The sequence below is a fragment of the Bombina bombina genome, chromosome 6 (assembly GCF_027579735.1).
Source record: "Bombina bombina isolate aBomBom1 chromosome 6, aBomBom1.pri, whole genome shotgun sequence".
NCBI lineage: Eukaryota > Metazoa > Chordata > Amphibia > Anura > Bombinatoridae > Bombina > Bombina bombina.
Genome location: NC_069504.1, coordinates 1,085,898,109 through 1,085,919,833, shown reverse-complemented (window position 1 = coordinate 1,085,919,833; position 21,725 = coordinate 1,085,898,109). Strand labels below are relative to the sequence as shown.

The window sequence follows — 21,725 nt, the reverse complement described above, 5'->3', positions numbered from 1 at the left end:
TCATAAGTGTCGAGAAAAATATGGCTGAAGTGGCAACCCTATCTAGCTCTCAGCAGTGAATTGCAGCTCCTTCAACAAAGGGTAAGAAGAGAGCAAAGCATATTTGATAATATAAGTAAATTGGAAAGTTGTTTAAAACTGTATCTGAATAATGATCGAAAAACTTTGGGTTTTATGTCCCTTTAATACATCCTTAAACTCAAATAGACATAAACAGGGTGAAGTGAGGCTGGAAACGAAGTAAATAATGTAAGGAGGGAAAAAATAGTAAAGGGTTAAAATATGTACTAAAAATAAAAGAAATGGATATTGAATATAGATATATGATACGCTTACAACATTTCTGTGGTCTATCTAGTAGCTGCACAATTGTCAAAATAAACATTTCTGATTAAAGGGTTATTTTTCTGGAGGGAAAATGTAAACTTTCTTTGGCATGATAAAGGTTAATGATTTTACATGTCCCCACACCCAGTGCTTCCAGTAAGGGGTTAAAGTCTCTTTTTTTTTTCTTTCCTATTTTTCCCCCTTCTTAAGTACACAACAGTTGATATCCGGAAGCAGTGGGGTACGGTTCTCCGTCTGACGTCAGCAGTGAAATCAGCCGTAGGGTGTAAACTTAACCCCTTCCTGCTGTGCTCACTCGCCAGCATTCTAATGAAAGTCACAAACTGCAGAGTATTAGACTTCTGCCCCATATGAATCTGTAGGAGAAAGGGCAATAATGAGTCTAAATAAAACTTGTTTACAGTTTACCTAAATGTGGGTTAAAGTCAGGGCTGGACAGGGTGTGCAGATAAATTATATATACATAGAAACATATCGGAATCAGGCGTCTGCAAAGAGTTAACATTGTTGGCTACCAGCCTATTTGCAAGGTGTAAGGTGTTTGCTATATGAGCTGTAAAGCTGTGTATTTAGTTTAGAGGTAATTCCTGAGAAAGAGAATATGTCAGTGAATGTTGTTGGCATTTATAAATCAGTCATACATTTTAATGGCTATAAATTATATAATAAATCCTTATGAATTCTTTTTTTAATTTCTAAACTCTTAATTTTGTTTGGGAACATACAATATTTGTGTGGCTGTGAGGAAATAAAGTTCATTAAAGCGGCTAATTTATAATAGCTGAAATATGGCGTCGCTTAACAGCACTTCTAGAAAAACACAGCAAAAAAAACGTACTTTAAAGGGGATGAGTTGTCTTAATAAAATAAATGACACTAATCTTTTGCTCACGCCTCTATTTAAAGACTCCCTATTTTGTTTGTTCCTGTCATTAACTCATGCTGGCCTACACAAGTCTTTCATTTCTTCACTGGCAGAGTGATCCGATTTGAAAGACAGTGTAGAGAATACCTGTGAGGAATTTAGTGTGTGTCAGGGCTGTTATTGGAATTCTAAAAATTCATACTGCCCTTTAAGATGCATTCTTTATTAGTTTCTCTTCCTAAAGGGTAAGGTAGGGTTATCTTATCTTTGAAAAGCTTAGAAAGAATATGGTATTGGAAGATTTGGTTTATGGACTCAGGTAGCCAGTATATGAGATCTGCTAATATCAGCTGTATTAAAATAAATACACTTTCAATTAAATAATGATACAGATTCTCTTTCTGGTCCTAAATAGGAACGCTGTAACTGGGGTTGCCACCTCAGCCATGTTTTCTTGGACACTTATGAGTTACACATGCTGCAGGGAGAAACATGAATGGCGCTTTCCAGGATTACTATTAGAGTGCTATCCAGGGGTGCAATTCATGTTCTTCCCTGCATGCCCTGCAGCATGTATGTCTCATAAGTGTCCAGGAAAACATAGCCAAGGTGGCAACCCTAGTTTTAATCCTGTTTACATTTAGACCTACATTTGTATCTGATTTAAAGGGATGTAAATGAGTTAGTGTGGGTATAGATTTGTATTGATTAACAGTAACTGCCCCCCCCCCCCACACACATATTTAAAGGGACGGTCAAGTAAAAAAAAAAAAAAGTTCATGTTTCAAATAGGGCATGTAATTTTAAACAACTTTCCAATTTACTTTTATCGCCAATTTTGCTTTGTTCTCTTGGTATTCTTAGTTGAAAGCTAAACCTAGGAGGTTCATATGCTCATTTCTTAGACCTTGAAGGCCGCCTTTAATCTAAATGCATTTTGATGTTTTTCACCACTAGAGGGCATTAGTTCACGTGTTTCATATAGATAACATTGAGCTCATGCACGTGAATTTACCATGGAGACAGCTCTGATTGGCTAAAATGCAAGTCTGTCAAAAGACCTGAAATAAGGGGGCAGTCTGCAGAGGCTTAGATACAAGGTAATTACAGATGTAAAATGTATATAACTATAACTGTGTTGGTTATGCAAAACTGGGTAATTGGTAATTAAGGGATTATCTATCTTTTAAAACAACAAAAATTCTGGTGTTGACTGTCCCTTTAAAGCAGATTACAAACAAATTAATACAGGAGGAGGAGGGTCCTGTTACAAAGATCAGATCTAAGCTGTGGCTACCTGGCTTTTGAGGTTTGCCCAGCCCTGTTTTATACATAACAACCAGCTGGATTGCTGAATTTTTATATTAAAGGGGTAGTCAACACCAGAATTTCTGTTCTTTAAAAAGAAAGATAATCCCTTTATTACTCATTCCCCAGTTTTGCATAACCAACACAGTTATAATAATACATGTTTTACCTCTGTAATTACCTTGTATCTAAGCTTCTGCTGACTGACCCCTTATTTCAGTTCTTTTGACAGACTTGCATTTTAGCCAATCGGTGCTCACTCCTAGGTCACTTCAGGTGCATGCGATCAATGTTATCTATTAGAAACACATGAACTAATGCCCTCTAGTGGTCAAAATGCATTAGAGGCAGTCTTCAAGGTCTAAGAAATTAGCATATGAACCTCCTAAATTTAGCTTTCAACTAAGAATACCAAGAGAACAAAGCAAAATTAGTGATAAAAGTAAATTGGAAAGTTGTTTAAAATAACGTGCCCTATTTAAATCATGAAAGTGTTTTTGGACTTGTCCGTCCCTTTAAGAAGAAAGTCAAAATTAAGCTTTCATGGATCAGATGAAATGTGGTTTTAAGTGACTGTTCAGTTTACTTTTATGATCAATTTTACTTCATTCGCTTTGTTGAAAAGCATACCTAGGTATGCACAGGACTAACCGTGTACTACTGGGAGCTATCTGATGATTGGTTGCTACACACTTATGCGTCTTGTCATTGACTCACCAATTGTACCCAGCTAGCTCCCAGTAGTAGATTGCTGTTCTGAAGCGGACTTTAAATGTGTGTTTAACCAAGCAACAGTGAAATCTTGTGTTTTTTTCCCCTTGCATGTCCCTTTAAGATCTTAACATTTAATTCTTTATCTGACAAACTGGATAGTGTGAGTGATTCATTTCAGCTGGTCCTGTTTTATTGGCAATTCTAAGCTCCACATCAGTTTCTTTATGGGTGGAAAGTCACACAGCGCCCTCTTGTGCTAAATAAGTTTTTTTCTAGGTACATGCTATTGGTTACCTATTTATTTGTGCGCTACATTTTATTTCCTTATATTCACTGTACAATTACTTTCTATTTTCTTATTATTTGTTATGTTGTTTTAGTTGAAAATTGCAATAAATGTTTTCCAGTGCAAGTAAGCAGGAATAAGGGCTATGTAATGGGGATGTAGATCTAGTAATGAGTAGGAATATTTCTAATGTTATTAGATGTATAATAGTTACTACACACACTTATTAAATTAAAGGTACATGAAACCCATTTTTTCTTCCATGACTTGAATTGAACATACAGTTTATATCATCATTTACTTTTATATTCAAATTTACTTCATTATCTTTGTATCATTTGTTGAAGAAGCAACAATAAACCTACTTGGTGGCTGGTTGGACACACTGACTGAGCCAATGACAAGTCGTATATGTGCATCCAATCAATCAGCAGTACTGTGCTGCTTCATAGCCTACCTAGGTATGCTTTTTAACAGATACCAAGAGAACAAAGCAAATTAGATGATAGAAGTTGTTTATAAGTACATGCTCTATCTCAATCATAAGTGTCATTTTATCTTTACTGTCCCTTTTAACCCCTCGTCATAAACGTGGCAGCCTGTAGGCACATGACAAGTCTTTTCGTCGCTGTTAAAACGCTGTTTTTTGGGGGGATCCCCCGCACTACAGGCCGGTGATCGTTGGTGGCCTAGTGGGTGGCACTCCCAGGCTTCATGGGCGTGCCAGTGACGTCACCACATACACATGTGGTGACGTCACAAAGAGGCGGAACCAAGTAGCTGCAAGCTGAACCCCTCTCTCAGCTCCCTTAGCAGCTACAGGGCTCCAAGACCCTCATTTGAAAGATAATTCACTTTCAAATGGCGCCATGCCTTGAATTGTAAATGTAACATTGGCATATTGTATGTATACTATAATTTGTGTGGGTAACTCAATGTAATTTGACCTACAATAGGGTTTAAATGTAGGTAGCCTAAAAAGCTTAATATTGGCTCAGCTGGGGAGGAAAAAAGGCATAGCAGCAAAAGGGTTAATGAAAACAATATTTGTGTGTGATGGCAAGAATGTACAACCAGCATTAAACAATACATAATAAAGCAAAACGAGTATATCAACGTCCCACGGAGAGTTCATCCGTGCATGTTTCTTGGCTGAAAAACGATAGCGTGCATACTTCTGGTACAGGCATCGGGTTTCTCTGCACATAAGTGCGTGCCTTAGTGATTTCTTTTTGTAAAAAAGACAGAAAATCTGGCTGAGGTGTATTCTTGCTGCGGTTTGTGTTAATTCTACCTTTAATTAAACTACTTTCACAAGCATCACAGTTGTAGAGAGCAAGCAGGTGATCAGATTCCTTATATTTGTTACCCTTAAATAATAAATGTAGTCAATTAAAGGAACAGTAACCTCAATTTTTCAGCAATGTATTTTTTACATTGCAGTATATGAACGTAATGCGTATTATTTCCATAGCTAATCCATACAATGCCTTGCAAAAGTATTCACCCCCTTGACTTTTGACCTATTTTGTTACATTACAGCCTTAAGTTCAATGTTTTATTAATCTGAATTTTATGGGATGGATCAGAACACAAAAGTTTAAGTTGGTGAAGTGAAATGAGAAAAATACATACATAAAACTATTTTTTAGAAATAGAAAACAGAAAATTGGCATGTGCGTATGTAATCACCCCCTTTGTTATGAAGCCCATAAAAAGCTCTGGTGCAGCCAATTACCTTCAGAAGTCACATAATTAGTGAAATGATGTCCACCTGTGCGCAATCTAAGTGTCACATGATCTGTCATTACATATACACACCTTTTTTGAAAGGCCCCAGAGGCTGCAACACCTAAGCAAGAGGCACCACTAACCAAACACTGCCAAGAAGACCAAGGAACTCTCCAAACAAGTAAGGGACAATGTTGTTGAGAAGTACAAGTCAGGGTTAGGTTATAAAAAAAATATCCAAATCTTTGATGATCCCCAGGAGCACCATCAAATCTATCATAACAAAATGGAAAGAACATGGCACAACAGCAAACCTGCCAAGAGACGGCCGCCCACCAAAACTCACGGACCGGGCAAGGAGGGCGTTAATCAGAGAGGCAGCACAGAGGCCTAGGGTAACCCTGGAGGAGCTGCAGAGTTCCACAGCAGAGACTGGAGTATCTGTACATAGGACGACAATAAGCCGTACGCTCCATAGAGTTGGGCTTTATGGCAGAGTGGCCAGAAGAAAGCCATTACTTTCAGCAAAAATCAAAATGGCACGTTTTGAGTTTGCGAAAAGGCATGTGGGAGACTCCCAAAATGTATGGAGGAAGGTGCTCTGGTCTGAGACTAAAATTGAACTTTTCGGCCATCAAAGAAAACGCTATGTCTGGCGCAAATCCAACACATCAAATCACCCAAAGAACCCCATCCCCACAGTGAAAAAGGGTGGTGGCAGCATCATGCTGTGGGGATGTTTTTCAGCAGCCGGGACTGGGAAACTGGTCAGAGTTGAGGGAAAGATGGATGGTGCTAAATACAGGGATATTCTTGAGCAAAACCTGTACCACTCTGTGTGTGATTTGATGGTAGGACAGAGGTTCCCCTTCCAGCAGGACAATGACCCCAAACACACTGCTAAAGCAACACTTGAGTGGTTTAAGGGGAAACATGTAAATGTGTTGGAATGGCCTAGTCAAAGCCCAGACCTCAAGCCAATAGAAAATCTATGGTCAGACTTAAAAATTGCTATTCACAATCGCAAACCATCCAACTTGAAGGAGCTGGAGCAGTTTTGCAAGGAGAATGGGCAAAAATCCCAGTGGTAAGATGTGGCAAGCTCATAGAGACTTATCCAAAGCGACTTGGAGGTGTGATTGCCGCAAAAGGTGGCTCTACAAAGTTTTGCCTAGGGGGGTGAATAGTTATGCTCATTTACTTTTTCTGTTATTTTGTCCGATTTCTTGTTTGCTTCACAATAAAAAAATAAAAAAACATCTTCAAAGTTGTGGGCATGTTCTGTAAATTAAATGATGCAAATCCTCAAACAATCCATGTTAATTCCAGGTTGTGAGGCAACAAAACACAAAAAATGCCAAGGGGGGGGGTGAATACTTTTGCAAGGCATTGTATTCGAAATATTTTATTTACACCACAGTAGCCGCTTGCAGACTCCCATTACTGACCGCCCTTTAGGTTAGGTGTTTACAGCCAATCAGAAACCATACTTCTTGCAATGTGATAAGACAGATTGTGTCCTAGTCCCTGCTGTTTAAGCTGCATTGAGTGAACGACGAGTGGTGTATCCTCTGCAGCACAACTAAACTTGTCATTTATTCATTGCAGTTTGGAAAGCAGTGACGCGGGAGTGTGCTCTGTTCAATCCCAATGGGGCAGGTGGTCCGCTTTCTGATTGGCTGTACTGCCTGCACAAGCTAAACAGGAAAAAAACCTAGGGTTACGAAAAGCATATGTGGTAAATCTGTGAACTCCCTTTACTATTATTATAATTATTATTATTATTATTATCGGCCAACAGATTCAGCAGCGCTTTAGGTGTTCAGTTTGTATTTGTATAATGTGTCTTGCCTCATATGACCAGTGATATGACAATTTCTTTTTTCTTTAGCGGATTTGACAGGCGAGGACTGGTGTCTGACGGGAGAGATTCCTGCCCCCCAAATTAAGAGGGAAGCTGCCATTGAGGAAACCCCTGGCCTTGCTCCTTCAGTCACACTGACAAACGCCGCTCTGCCTGTTCTGCCTGTAACGGTGGAGATGGAGAACTCCTCACTACCACAATCAGCACCAGACAAGGTAACTGCACAGTCTGACAGGAGAGGGGGAGGTGTCTGATAAGGGTTTTTGCAAGGGATCTGTGTTTGTGCTGCGCAGCACTTTACACAATAATTCATATGCATCTGCATATTTACTATTAATTTGAAGTGTTTCATTCTGGCATAAGAGGAAAAAATGCAGCAGCATCAATATCTCAGACTGTTTATTAAAGGGACGGTGTACTCATGCAAGCAGCTGTATTCAAAGCTGCAGCAGGAACACCCTTTTAAGTGGGCTGGGCTCTCCCTCTTCCACACACACCGGAAGGTTCATTTCTGTCGCCTCTTGCTTTTGTAGTTTTACTATAGCCAATACCGCAGTATTTCAATGTTACATAGAATTAGCGGTTTCAAGGAAAAGCTGTTATTTTAAATAACAATTTAATACACTCCAGCAGGTTAAATAGAACATTGGTAGTCTATTGAAGGGGATAAAATGTTTTAGTATAAAATTCTTTTAAGGAATTCTCACAGAAGAAAACAGACTTAAGGAACATAAGGTGTGGTAGTTACAGGTACAAGACTCCCAGCAGATGTGGGAGGGATATATACAATTAAAGAATTTAGAATACTCGAGAGAAGCATAAAATAGACTTGAACAAAATAAATGAATCGGTTGCTCTTTATCTGTTTGGGTTGTTTGCTTTTTATGCTAATAATGATATGAGGTCTATGTAATATATTAATATAAATATACAGTGTGTGTGTGTATGTATGTATGTATGTGTATATATATATATATATATATATATATATATATATATATATATATATATATATATATATATATATATATATATATATATATATATATAATACACATAAATAAATACAAATTTTCTTTTAGTGGTTCAGCCTGTGCATTAACCCTGATGTCTTTTTCGCAGGCTAAGATACTGAGTCCCAAGCCTCTTCTTCCGCAGATAAAGCTTGAACCACATGAAGTGGATCAGTTCCTGAACTTGTGCCCTAAGGAAGGTGTGTAGTATCAGAAACTATTAAACGTTTATGTGCGCCAGTGACCAGTGAATAGACTTTAGCAGATCACTTTTAAAGGGGCATGAAACCCAAAAATTCTCTTTCATGATTCAGATAGAGAATACGATTTTAAACAACTTCCCAATGTACTTCTATTATTTAATTTGCTTCATTCTCTTGTTATCCTTTGCTAAAAGGTTTATCTATGAACGCTCAGGAGCAGCAGCGAATCTAGGTTCTAGTTGCTGATTGGTCGCTGCATATATATACTGATTGTCATTGGCTCACCCATGTGTTTAGTTAGAAACCAGTAGTGCATTGCTGCTCCTTCAACAAATGATACCAAGAGAATAACACAAATTAAATAATAGAAGTAAATTAGAAAGTTGTTTAAAATTGTATTCTCTATCTGAATCATGAAATACATTTTTTGGGGTTTCATGTCCCTTTTAACAAATTTTGTATCCAAAATTTTGCATTCTGCATTAGGTGTTAGGAAAACTCACTGAACATGCTGTATAGGGTCTTCCAGTGATGGAAATTACATCAGGTGGATATAAGTGTTGCAACACTTAAAGGGGCTGTCTATACCACAAGTTTTATTGATAAAAGAGATAGATAATCCCTTTCCCTTACCCATTCCCCAGTTTTGCATAATCAACACGGTTATATTAAAGGGACAGTCTACACTAAAATTGTTATTGTTTAAAAAGATAGATAACGCCTTTTATTGCCCATTTCCCTGCTTTGCAGAACCAACATTGTTATATTAAAAACAGGAGACTGCTAGTTCATGTATTTTTAAGATTTAGCACAACACAGTACTGCATGCAAGTCAATAGATAATGTGATCAGGGGGCTGTCAGAAGATGCTTAGATACAAGGTAATCACACAGGTAAAACATATTAATATAACTGTGTTAGTTATGCAAAACTGGGGAATGAATGAGTAATAAAGGGATTATCTATCTTTTTCAAACAAAAAAATTATATTTTAGACTGCCCCTTTAATATACTTTTTATCTCTGTGATTACCTTGTGTCTAAGCCTCTGCAGACTGCCCCTTGTTTCGCTTCTTTTGACAGACTTGCATTTTAGCCAATCAGTGCTGACTCCTAGGTAACTCCACGGGAGTGAGCACAATGTTATCTGTAAGGCACACACAAACTAGTGCTATCAAGCTATAAAAAGAACTGTCAAAATGCACTGATATAAGAAGCGGCCTTCAAGGGCTTCGAAATTGGCATTTTTTATTGAAAGCTAAATAAGGATTATATACAAGTTTCATGTACTGCCTGCAAGCTTATAGATGTGGGACCAGTTGCAGGCTGCTTCTCTGGTAGGTATCAATTAGTAATCAAAAGAATGTATTGGGTCTAGACTAGAATTCTCTAGTCCTAAACCTGCCATTGGCTTGAGATGACTAAAAACAGGCATTTTTAAAAATGTATTTTCTGTTTTTACAGCGCCTACATCAGACTCTCTTCAGCTGCCGCCAACACCCCCCAGCAGCCATGGAAGTGACTCGGAGGGAGGCCAGAGTCCCAGCAGATCATTTCCACCTTCAAGCCCTCTCCAGTCGCAATCCGGTGGTAAAGTGGCCACTCGCAACCCTTCTGCGCTGTCTAACTCTCCCCTGCTGACTGCACCGCATGTAAGCTTCCCATACATTTCTGTTGGCAAAAAAATGTGCTGCTTTTAGTTAATGTTTTTTTTTGTTTGTGTTTTTTTTGGCAGTCAACCACACACCTACATGTTTCACCGAAATTATGGATGGGCATGTAATTTCACCATATTAGTTAAAGGGATATTGAACCCAATTTTTTTTTTCCATGATTCAGATGGAGCATGCCGTTTTAAGCAACTTCCTAGTTTACTCCTATTATCAATTTTTCTTTGTTCTCTTGGTATCTTTATTTAAAAAAAAAAAAAAACAGGAATGTAAGCCTAGGAACCGGGCCATTTTTGGTTCAGAACCCTGCAAAGCGCTTGCTGATTGGTGGCTACATTTAGCCACCAATCAGCAAGCACTTACCGAGGTTCTGAACTAAAGATAGGCCGGCTCGTAAGCTTACATTCCTGCTTTTTTCAAATAAAGATACAAAGATAACGAAGAACAATTTTTAATAAGAATAAATTAGGAAGTTGCTTAAAATTGCATGCTCTATCTAAATCATGAAAGAAAAAACATTTGGTTTACTAATTCTTCAATAAAGCCTCTTGCATGAGGTACATAATTGCTTTACTTGTTCACGAATGCCCTCCATGAGCGGTTTATAGAGAGCTTACTTGATTCTAAAGTTAATTGAATATGACTGTTTTCTAGGGCTAAATACTGAATGTTCTGAACTTATTGACACTTATAGATTTAATGGAATAGTCACGAGATTTTCTTTTGGTGGGAAATTGTCATGAGCATTTCTGATTTCTGCATACTTAAATAGGAAAGTCCAAATTAAACTTGCATGATTCAGATATGTCATGTCATTTTAAGACCCCTTTAAATTCACTTATATACTTTGTTTTCCTGGTATCCGTTTAAATAAAGAATATGTACATATCCTACACCAGTGAGAGCTAGTTGGTGATTGGTGCTTGCACACATTTTGTCTTTTGTGACTAGATGTGATTGGCTAGCTCCCAGTAGTGTATTGCTTCTCCTTGAAAAAAGGATATCAAGAGAATGAAGCAAATTTGATAATAAAATTCAATTGGAAAATTTGTTTAAAATTGTATTTTCTATCTGAATTCTGAAGGAAAAAATTGGGTTTCATGTCCCTCTAAAACAACATTCACTAGATACATTTCATGCACACTCACTAATTATGGGTGCTGTTATTTTGGAACCTAGGTCACACTGTAGGTATCTAAAGGAGAGTTACTGCACATGCGCAAACGCATTAGCCCTAGAACACGGTACAAACTAGATTTTAATATAACCTCAATACTAGGCTTATAATATGTATTTGGTGTTTATGTCACTTTTTAAAGATCAATCTTTCTTTTTTTGTCAGAATGTTCTAAATGATCTGTCATTTCAACATTTAAAAACAGAATTAAAAAAAAAACTACAATTACAGTAGTGCCTTTGTACTTACCGTCACATTGTGTATGTATTCTGCTTGGGTGTTGGTGGGTCTGTTAACATCACTAGCACGTGGATTTGATGTCACTATTGGTTATGGTACCTATTGCCAGTTATTTAATATATATCTATGTATAAATCTCTTTCCTGTCTCCTAAAATATGCAGTGTGCATAGCTCTTCAATATTTTCTCTGACTCTTAAAAGAACAGTTTAAACTCAAAATTAAATTCCCAGAAAATATTTAGGGGAAAAAATATTTATTTTCCAGCTTTCCTTATAATTTAACTCTGATAACTGCAAAACAATGCACGTTTTACATGTATATACTTTGGAACATAGCTTGGTGATTTTTCTTCTTTCTGACTTTCATTACTCTCGACTCTACAGAAGCTCCAAGGAACTGGTCCCCTGATGCTCACCGAGGAAGAAAAGAGGACCCTAATTGCTGAAGGATATCCCATCCCCACTAAACTTCCCCTTACCAAAGCTGAAGAGAAGGCTCTGAAAAAAATCCGCAGAAAGATAAAGAACAAGGTAAGACCCCTCTAGTCCTTGTATCTCATAGAGCAACCAAGTTCATATGAAACCATACGTCCTCCTAGGGTGGCTTTTTATTATTATTGCGATATAGAGGTTTACTCTCATATTTGTCACTAGATCTCTGCTCAGGAAAGTCGTAGGAAGAAGAAGGAATACATGGACAGCCTGGAAAAAAGGTAACTTCTCTCACATCTCGTCCGGTACCAAGGAACACTTACCTAGATTTGCTAAAGCTCACAGGGTTCTGCAAGCTAGTGGGTTAGAGGACCCGTAAGGCTGAATAACATGCAATATTCTTAGTGCAGTTTAGTTATTATCTGTTTTAGTACGTCTGTTAATTTTGGGACGACCAGGCCAACTTGCTTTTTGGGTGAAGATCTATTTTACATGGCAGACGATTTAAAATGAAATACGTTATTTTATAAATTCTGTTCCTAAATAGATTATGTCACAGGCAATAAGTCTAAATAATATTAAGTCTAAAGTGAATAAAAATATTTCATTTTGTAATATAGTACTAGAGTTCATTTTACCTCATGTGGGGAAATGAAGCGTCTCTTAGTTCCTGATGATATAAATCTCTCTGCTCTGGCGAGATGATCTAAAGTACATTCAGTATTGTGAGATCCCTCAAAAAATGTAGAAATGCAAACTTTAGCTTTTAAGTGCTGTTTATCCTGCTATGAATGTAAAAGACACAAACTGTAGATAGCAATATAATGCTCAAGAAAGACCCCAATGATTTTGCCTGATTTCTCTCCATGCCAGCTAGTCTTTGATAATCAGTCCCTTAGGGAGATGTTTAATTTTCCTTTCTAGAATACCACAAGGGAACTGGTTTTATCATATGTTCGAAAGAATTAAGCTCAGCCAAATACCATGGCCGTGAGTGCGGGTATATGAGTGCGGGTATATGAGTACGGGTACACAGTGACACGGATGCATAGTAAAGATAAGTGCAGATACATAAAACACATTAAACAAAAATTAATAATAGAGATGATTTCTGCTTCAAAATGCTTAGTCTTTGAATGGATAGTTTAGTCAAAATTAAACCTTCATAATTCAGATAGCGCATGTACTTTTAAACAACTTTCCAATTCACTTTATCATCAAATTTGCTTTGTTCCCTTTGCATTCTTAGTTGAAAGCTAAACCTAGATAGGCTCATATGCTAATTTTTAAGCCCTTAATTGCCGCCTCTTATCTCAATGCATTTGTCTGTTTCTCACAGCTAGAGGGTGTTAGTTCACGTGTGTCATATAGATAATATTGTGCTCACTCCTGCGGAGTTTTTTTACTAGTCGGCACTGATTGGCTAAAATGCAAGTCTGTCAAGTACTGAGATAAGGGGGCAGTCTGCAGAGGCTTAGATAAAAGGTAATTACAGAGTTAAAAAGTATATTAATATAACCGTGTTGGTTATGCAAAGCTGGGAAATGGGTAATAAAGGGATTATCTATCTTTTTAAACAATAAAACTTCTGGAGTAGACTGTCCTTTACGAGTTTGCTACATATGTATATTTATAATATGAAATCATTATAGATGATCTTTATATATGACAAACTATGCTTTTGCTGGTGTGTACCTAAACCAGGTAGAGAACGGATAGGGGGTGATGGTTCTATGTCTGGGGTGTGGCCCTAGACCTGGTTAGGGAAATGATCAGTAGCACAAGTCATATCTTGCCCATTGAATTAGCACTGCAGAATCTGTTGGCGCTCTACAAATTACTGATGATGATGATGATGATAATAATAATAGAATACAGCGCTGTCCAGTTAGACTGTTTCTAAGACCACTCTCTGACCTTCTTGTCTAGGGTTGAGAATTGTTCCTCTGAAAACAGTGAGCTACGTAAGAAGGTGGAAGTCCTAGAGACCACTAACAGGTGAGATTTGTCATAAGGGGACCTGATTATTGGAGTGACTTGTACTGTGAGTCCTCAACGTGTTCCATGGGCTCACACCACAAGAGCTTACACTCATTGTCTGAAATTTTTTTTTCTTCCCAGAACTCTCTTACAGCAGCTGCAGCGTCTCCAGGCCATGGTAGCAGGCAAAGTATCCCGATCATGTAAAGCAGCGAGCACTCAGACTGGCACCTGTCTTATGGTGAGCGCTGGGCACCTTTGTAGGCATCAGTAATCATTTTTACTATATACTGATCAATTTTCTGATTAAAATTCCTAGCGCTTACCAAACTCTTTACATATAGTACTCTGTCCTGTTGGTTTTTATGTGGGGGGTTTTCTCTTCTGGATTTAGAATTTCTTGGTTTTAAGACACAGACTCAGAGACCATACAGCATCCGACCAACCCCCTTTTCATGTAGTAACTAATAAATACTTATTGCACACTTATTACTTTCTGTTATAGGATTTTACTTTAAGGGGGGAGTAAAATCATAATTAAACTTTTTAGATTCAGATAGAACATGCAATTTTAAACAACTTGTCCAATTTGCTTTGTTCTTTTGGTATCCTTTGTTGAAAAACATAACTAGGTAGGCTCAGGAACAACAATTCACTAGCTGCTGATTGGTGGCTGCACATACTTCATATTCCTCTTGTCATTGGCTGAGCAGAGTTGTTCAACTAGCTCCCAGTAGTGCATTGCTGCTCCTTCAACAGAGGATATCAAGAGAATGATGCAAAATTGATAATAGAAGTAAATTGTAAAGTTGTTTAACATTTTATGTTCTGTCTGAATCATCCAAAGACATCTTTTGTGTTTTCTGATCCCTTTAATCTCATCTATGAGAATTATGTAATGACAAAATACTCAATTTCTCCATGGGGACAAAATGCTCTTGAATATTTCCCTCTCTATTATTTCCTGGTTCCAGGATCTTCTTTTTTTACTTTGGTGTTTTTTTCTATATTCCCTGGTTATACAATAATAGCAGCTGCTGTATAAAAGGCTCATATAACCCTGATTGCTAGTGGTTGCAGGATGACTGAGTGTTCTTTCCTAGCCTGAAATGCTTATACCTTTTGTCCCATCAGGTTATTGTCCTGTGCTTTGCTGTAATATTTGGAAGCTTCACACAGAATTTCGATCTTTACTCATCAGCCACAAAGACGGTACACGAGCCAAGTCGGCATTCTGCACCTGAGTCTTATGCAGCCTCAATAGGTGAGTGGCTGTATTAATACGTTGTAGCTAGGACTTGAACGTCTACTATGCAAAATGTAAATTTAAAAACTCTCAAAACACTATGGGCCAGATTACGAGGGCATGCTAACCGTTACACACGAGCAAAAAGGGGTTTATCACGGCTGTTTGCACGCATAGGATGTAGCACTCCTATTATAAGATGAAAGTAAACGCGTTCGCTTGAGCGCAATTGAAGTCAACGCGTGTGTGGATAGCGCGTCCTCAAAAAAACAAAAAAGTGTGAGAAAACACATCAAAAATACATTACAAAGTACAGTTATGCTAATCATAACACATCTAACAAAAAATATTAAAAAAAAAGGTATAAGGGTTCAAACATTTGCATGTCTGAGACCTCATAAGGCTTTAACAAAGGAATACATACATATACATGTCTAAATATTTATATGTATATGTGTATAAACATACATGCGCTCTATGGTCATTTTGTTTTTTGCGCACATCGGATAGCACGTGAGCGAATACTTTTTGTTTTAAACTTGTAATACGAGCGCAACTGACACACTTACTTCTAGCATAGTTAGCGTGTGAGTGTTAAATACTCCACTTGTAATTATGCCCTATCTCTGTATCCTTTGTGAGTTGTGTTATTGTATAAAATGTATATAAAGTTTGTGCTCAAATATGTAATACTGTGTTTATAGGTCATTTAAATGCACACATCTTATATTAAACTGTGCGGCATAGGAAATACAAGAAGCATTGTCTAACCACCTGTTTATAGACTCAGCTGACAAATTTCAATCAATATTTCTATTCTTACCCTGTGTCCCAAATATTGTAATGTGAGAGATTATTTCAGTCTCAAAACACACGCAAAAAAAATTAATTCTTACTTCTCTATATGCAGTTGAGGTATATAAGATATTACACCACATGCACTAAATTCCTCTTCTGGTTATTTTTTATATATAGGTAGTGTATATTGGCAGTTATGCTGATTTACACTAAAGATGCATAAAAATTAAAACTTTAAAAACAGTATCTGTTTGATATCAAAGTTTACATTATCTTACAGTCTAGGAACACACCACTTGATTAGGTTTTTTCCCTTTGCTATGGTTAATAAGGGTCAGATATAAATGAGTGTGCACATTGATCAAGAAATCTGTCTCGAGAAGGTTGCAGGGACGGGGTTATGGCATCCGCAGGATGCACTGTAGGTTCTCTGTGGGCAGTGAAAACTTTTCTAAAGTTAAATTACATGAAAGCTGTCAAAATAATGGATGTGTATTCTAAATGTTTGGTTTTTTTTATGGTGAGAGAAACATTGTTTAATATCCCTTTTAAAGTGATAGTATACACTCATTTTTAGGGATGCACCGAAATTTCGGCCGCAGAAAGTTTCGGCCAAAAATTGCATTTTTGGCTATTTCGGTTTTCGTTTTTTTTTGCCTGTTAGTTTCGGTAAAATTATTGTGTAGCATATTTCAAATTTGCATATAATGAGTTTTCTAGGATTATACTTTATTTGGATAATTGGTAAAAATTGATTATGTTACATAGAACTAAATGAAGAATAATACAGTATATTGATATTTATAATTGTTTTAAGTAGGGATGCACCAAAATTTTGTTGCAGAAACATTTTGGTCGAAAATGGCATTATTTTTTTGCCTGTTTTTTTTTTTTCTTGGTAAAAAAAAAAAAATAATAATTTGAAAAAATACATTTTCGGTATCAGTTTCGGTTTTTCGGCCAAGTGCATCCCGGATTTTCGGATTCGGTTTCGGTCCAGAATTTCCATTTCGGTGCATCACTACTCATTTTCATATAACTGCATGTAATCGACACTACTATAAAGAATAAGATGCACAGATACTGATATAAAAATCCAGTATAAAACTGTTTAAAAACTTACTTAGAAGCTGTCAGTTTAGCTCTGTTGAAAAGGCAGTTGGAAAGCCCACTGCAAGTGGGAAATAAGACACTCCCTCCCCCTTCTTTTGCATATGAAAAGACCCTTTACACAAACAGGATCAAGTTGGAGAAGGTAGCTGACGGTATTCACATAAAACTTTGGGGCTTGGTTAGGAGTCTGAAAATCAGAGCAATGTTATTTAAAAATAAGCAAAACTTAAAGGGACATTAAACACTAAATACATGCTAGATAGAATGATGCATTCAAAGAAAAGATTAGTCCATAACTAACATGTAGATTTATTTTTTAAAGTTTCATTAGTTGTTTAAAAAGTGACAAAATAAGTGTAAAGTTTTAGTGTCTATAAAACACTGGGAGCTGCCATGTTGTAACTTGTGTTACCTTCTCTGCTGTGGCCAATTAGGGACAGTTATAAATAGGTCACTAGAGTGTGCAGCCAATGGCTGTGCTGGATTTAACAGTGTTCTGCACTTCCATTTCTAACAGGAACTGAAAAGCTCACAATTTCAGAATGGAATTACAGGCAAAGAGGACAAAATAAATAATGAAAGTATATTGCAGAGTTGTTTTATTATATACAATTTATCATTTTATATTACCATCTCAAAGTGTTTAATGTCCCTTTAACATTTATTTAAAAAAAACAACTTCATGGGCTTTATAAATAGATCATCTACAAAACATTTATGCAAAGAAAAAATGAGTGTTTAATGGCCCTTTTAAGTACACTTTTTTTTTCTGGAATACTCTGTGGCCTCTTTGTCTACAACTGTGTTTTTCTGGGTTTTTTTAGTGCGCTCCAGGAATCTCCTAATTTTTGAGGAGCACCACACAATGGATGAAATACACAGCTCAGCAGTGACCATAGATGCACAAGATGCTTGGGAAAGGCACACAGAGAGCATCGCACAGCACAGAGCAGCAATGCTGGAGGCTCTCGGCCAGCCCCGAGAGAAATCATATGCTGTGTCCAATGACAGCATCAGGGATAGTACTATGCGGCACAGGTGAGATGCGCAGGGCTCATTATGTTCTACCGTATGTAAGCTTGATCTTAACATTATAGGCACAAGGAAGGAAAAATGATTCTGATGGAGAGTTCAATTTTATTTTTTTTATTTACTGCTAATATCGAATCTACCTTTTTCTCTTGGTAAACTGAGTGTCTTTCCAGGAAGCATCAGGAGCATGCTTAAAAACTAACAAGCACACAACATACAGACTCTCTGACACACAGAAAGATACATAAAAACTAACACAAGTGCACACACACATATACAGACTCTGACACACACACATAGAGACACAGAAAGATACATAAAAACCAACAAACACACAAATACACTTTCTGACACACACAAAGATACATAAAGATACAAACAGACTCTCTGACACACACACAGACACATAAAGATATAGAAAATCCAACAAGCACACACACATAGACTTTCTGACAGACAGACACACACACACACACACACACACAGAAAGATACATAAAAACAAACACACACACGGACTTTCTGATACAGACACACACATACACAGAAATCTACATTACAACTAACAAGGACACACACATAGACTTTCTGACAGACACACACACACACACACACACACACACACACAGAAAGATACATAAAAACCAACAAACACACACACAGACTCTCTGACACACACAAAGATACATACATATACAAGCAGACTCTGACACACACACACACACACAAACACAGAAAAATACATAAAAACCAACAAGCACACACACAGACTCTCTGACACACACACACAAATACAGAAAGATACATAAAAGCCAACAAGCACATACACACATACAGACTTTCTGACACACACACACAAAGATGCATACAGATACAGACTTTGACACACACACACACAGATACAGCTAGAGAGAGACAACGATACACACACATACAGACTCTCTCTGTAAAGAATACACACATAAAGAAAAATGGACACAACTAAAAAGACACAAACCCACAAACAGATTTTCTCTGAGACACACACACACATAGATAGACATGGGTAAAGACAAACACTGAGACTCTGACACTTACAGACATACCCAGATAAAGAGACACACATATACAGATATTCTGACAAACACACTCACTCATACTTGAATATACACACTCTTATATAGGATACTCAGACACCAACACAACTACTCACAAAAGAAAGACACAGATAAAGAGACACACAAATATACAAACACACAGAAACACTCACAAAGACCAGCAAATACAGGGAAAACAGACACATTTATATACACAGAGGCCCTCTCTCTTACACATATAAACAACGACAAACTCTGACACACAGAGACATACATACACATTAAAAACAAAGTAATTAAAAATAAGTAATTATTAAAACGGATAAAGTATAATACCAATTTGTTCATATAAATAGGATCATGTGTAAACCCATATCTAAAAAAAATAAAAAATAGGCATCTCTGGTAAAATTGAGAACATTTTAAATAAAAAGTATTTGATGTTCTTGTCAATTCAACAGATTATTATCTCTAATACAGTCAATGCACCCTGGTCCTTTTTAATAAAAGAAAGATGAGCAGGATCTGTCAGTCTCTATTTTAATCTTCATTTTTATTTTATCCATTCCAGGTACAGCTCAGAATATGGTCATAACGATACAATGAAAGTAATACAATTGGACAGAAGAGTAAACGCCACTTCCTAATGAAGAAATTGCTTCCACGCCTTCCCCAAATCCCTGCTCTACAGCAATTTTTTTTCTTTTCTTCTTGAGCTGATACAACCACCTTTCAATCTCCTACATCCATTCAGCCATTCGGACTTAACCCCATCTTGATAGGTGAAGGAGACAGGAACTTTGACATAACCCTGGCACAAGTGTTTGAACAAGCAAGTTGCTGATCCTTGCAATCCACTGAATTTTTTTTGTTGAATCAGGATTTTAATAATTCAGTGTGATGGAGTCATTCCATAATTATTCATCAATATCACTGGTCTTTCAAGTTAACCTGAATACAGGTTGGACAACATGATATTTAAATTCCCACTTTGCCCTGCTGGAAAGGGCACAATCCAATTTCTCAGTTTACTTTTTTAGCAACATATCCTTTTTTGTTTTTGATCCTTTAAGCACAAGCTGCAAAAAAAAAGATTTGAGTTCATTGCCAAACGCGCATTTCACTTTTTTGGCTTACAGTGAAATAAAAAAATTTATTTAGCTATTAGGTTATGAGTATAAGACTAATACGTTAGTTTTTGTAACCATATGGCATGGTTTTAAAGGTGACACATTTGGGGAATTAATTAGCACAAAATTTGAGACACTTGATATTATATTATCTACTTTCAATATACAATTGTACACGTTGACAGATTTTACAGATTGTCACTTAAGATGCCAATTTCTGATACTGCTCCATCACTCTGTTTTCCAGTGCCCTTTTTGTGTTAGAATATCTTTTTAAAGAGTAAGCAGGGAAATATATTTATATTGCATCATGATATAATTTTAGAGAGAAAAAAACAAAAACTAAAATATCCCCTTTACTTGAAATTTAATGCAGTCAATAATGCTGAGTGTGTTTATGCCACCCAAAACAATCAATATATATTTTGTAAAACTGAGATCAGCTTTTGTCTTCATCACAAAAAGTCATCTGCTGCCACTGTCTATATATGTATATGTACACATCAGTCCCCTGTTGTAAATAGTATTTATTAGTTTTATCTTTTTACCTGCGACTTCTTTTCCTCAGCAATCATTTCTTCGGCAGTGAGACTAGGGGTTGTGTCCACATGCCTATCATATTTGATCATTTGTTTTATAGCCAGTAATATACACCGCAACCTGCCTGATATTTCTGTCTGTCCAATATGGAGAAATAAAGGCAGCCACCTATAATAGCTAATTAACCTCTTCACTGCTGCAGAGGTTGATACACCATTGATTGGCATAATATTTTCAACATTGACAATTTTACCGAGTTTTTTAATAACACTGAAAATTAAGGGAGTGAGACAGGCAATAATTATTTATGAGACTTTGTGGTTATTTATGACACTCGTGGTCATATTAAATATGACTGGCCAATAATTCTATGTTTGTAGTTGAAGGGCAATTTATTAAAATAAGCTCAAGATTTTAAATCTCTCCCATTTCATGTTTCAAAAAAACAAATGTTCTGCCTTATATGGTTTATTAGAAATGTATAAAAAATTGTCTTTTGTAACCTTTTTTTTTTTTTTGCCACCTTGCTGGCATTGAATAGGTTAAAATCAGACAGGCATTTTTATCTTCAAATCCATTGCTTCGACCTCCTGCCGTGATTCATACAACTTAAGTAAATGTGCTGTATGCCCTGGCACAGAAGGGGCAAAAATTTCATTTTTTGTTCGTTCTGTATTTCAGCTTCTATATTTTTGGTATATTATTTTTTATAAAACTAAAATTGAAAAAATTAAATAAAAATAATGCATAGTGATCTGTGTCTTTGTGTTAAATGTGTGTATTGGTATCACGTTGGCATTTGCTGAAATAACTGATATATCATTTTGATCCATTCAGTATTATTCTGCATATATAGGCCTAGATAGCAAGTGAAGCACACAAATATTACCGCTAACACCGGTCAAGTTAAATCAATAGCACTCATATTACAAGTTGAAAGTTAAAGGGACAGTCTACTCC

At 36.7% G+C, this 21,725-nt stretch overlaps 1 protein-coding gene across 1 annotated transcript in view; it reads left to right on the top strand.

The window, feature by feature from the left end:
• CREB3L2 (cAMP responsive element binding protein 3 like 2) overlaps positions 1–21,519 on the top strand; it is a 119,977-nt gene extending 98,458 nt beyond the window's left edge. Inside the window, exons 3-12 of the mRNA XM_053718993.1 lie at positions 7,144–7,331; positions 8,239–8,329; positions 9,796–9,983; positions 11,804–11,950; positions 12,074–12,132; positions 13,781–13,849; positions 13,973–14,072; positions 14,966–15,095; positions 17,813–18,026; positions 19,667–21,519. Of these exons, the coding sequence (XP_053574968.1) occupies positions 7,144–7,331; positions 8,239–8,329; positions 9,796–9,983; positions 11,804–11,950; positions 12,074–12,132; positions 13,781–13,849; positions 13,973–14,072; positions 14,966–15,095; positions 17,813–18,026; positions 19,667–19,742 (1,262 nt within the window). The 3' untranslated portion in view covers positions 19,743–21,519. The remainder of the gene's footprint in view (positions 1–7,143; positions 7,332–8,238; positions 8,330–9,795; positions 9,984–11,803; positions 11,951–12,073; positions 12,133–13,780; positions 13,850–13,972; positions 14,073–14,965; positions 15,096–17,812; positions 18,027–19,666) is intronic.
• The last annotated feature ends 206 nt before the right edge of the window (positions 21,520–21,725 follow it).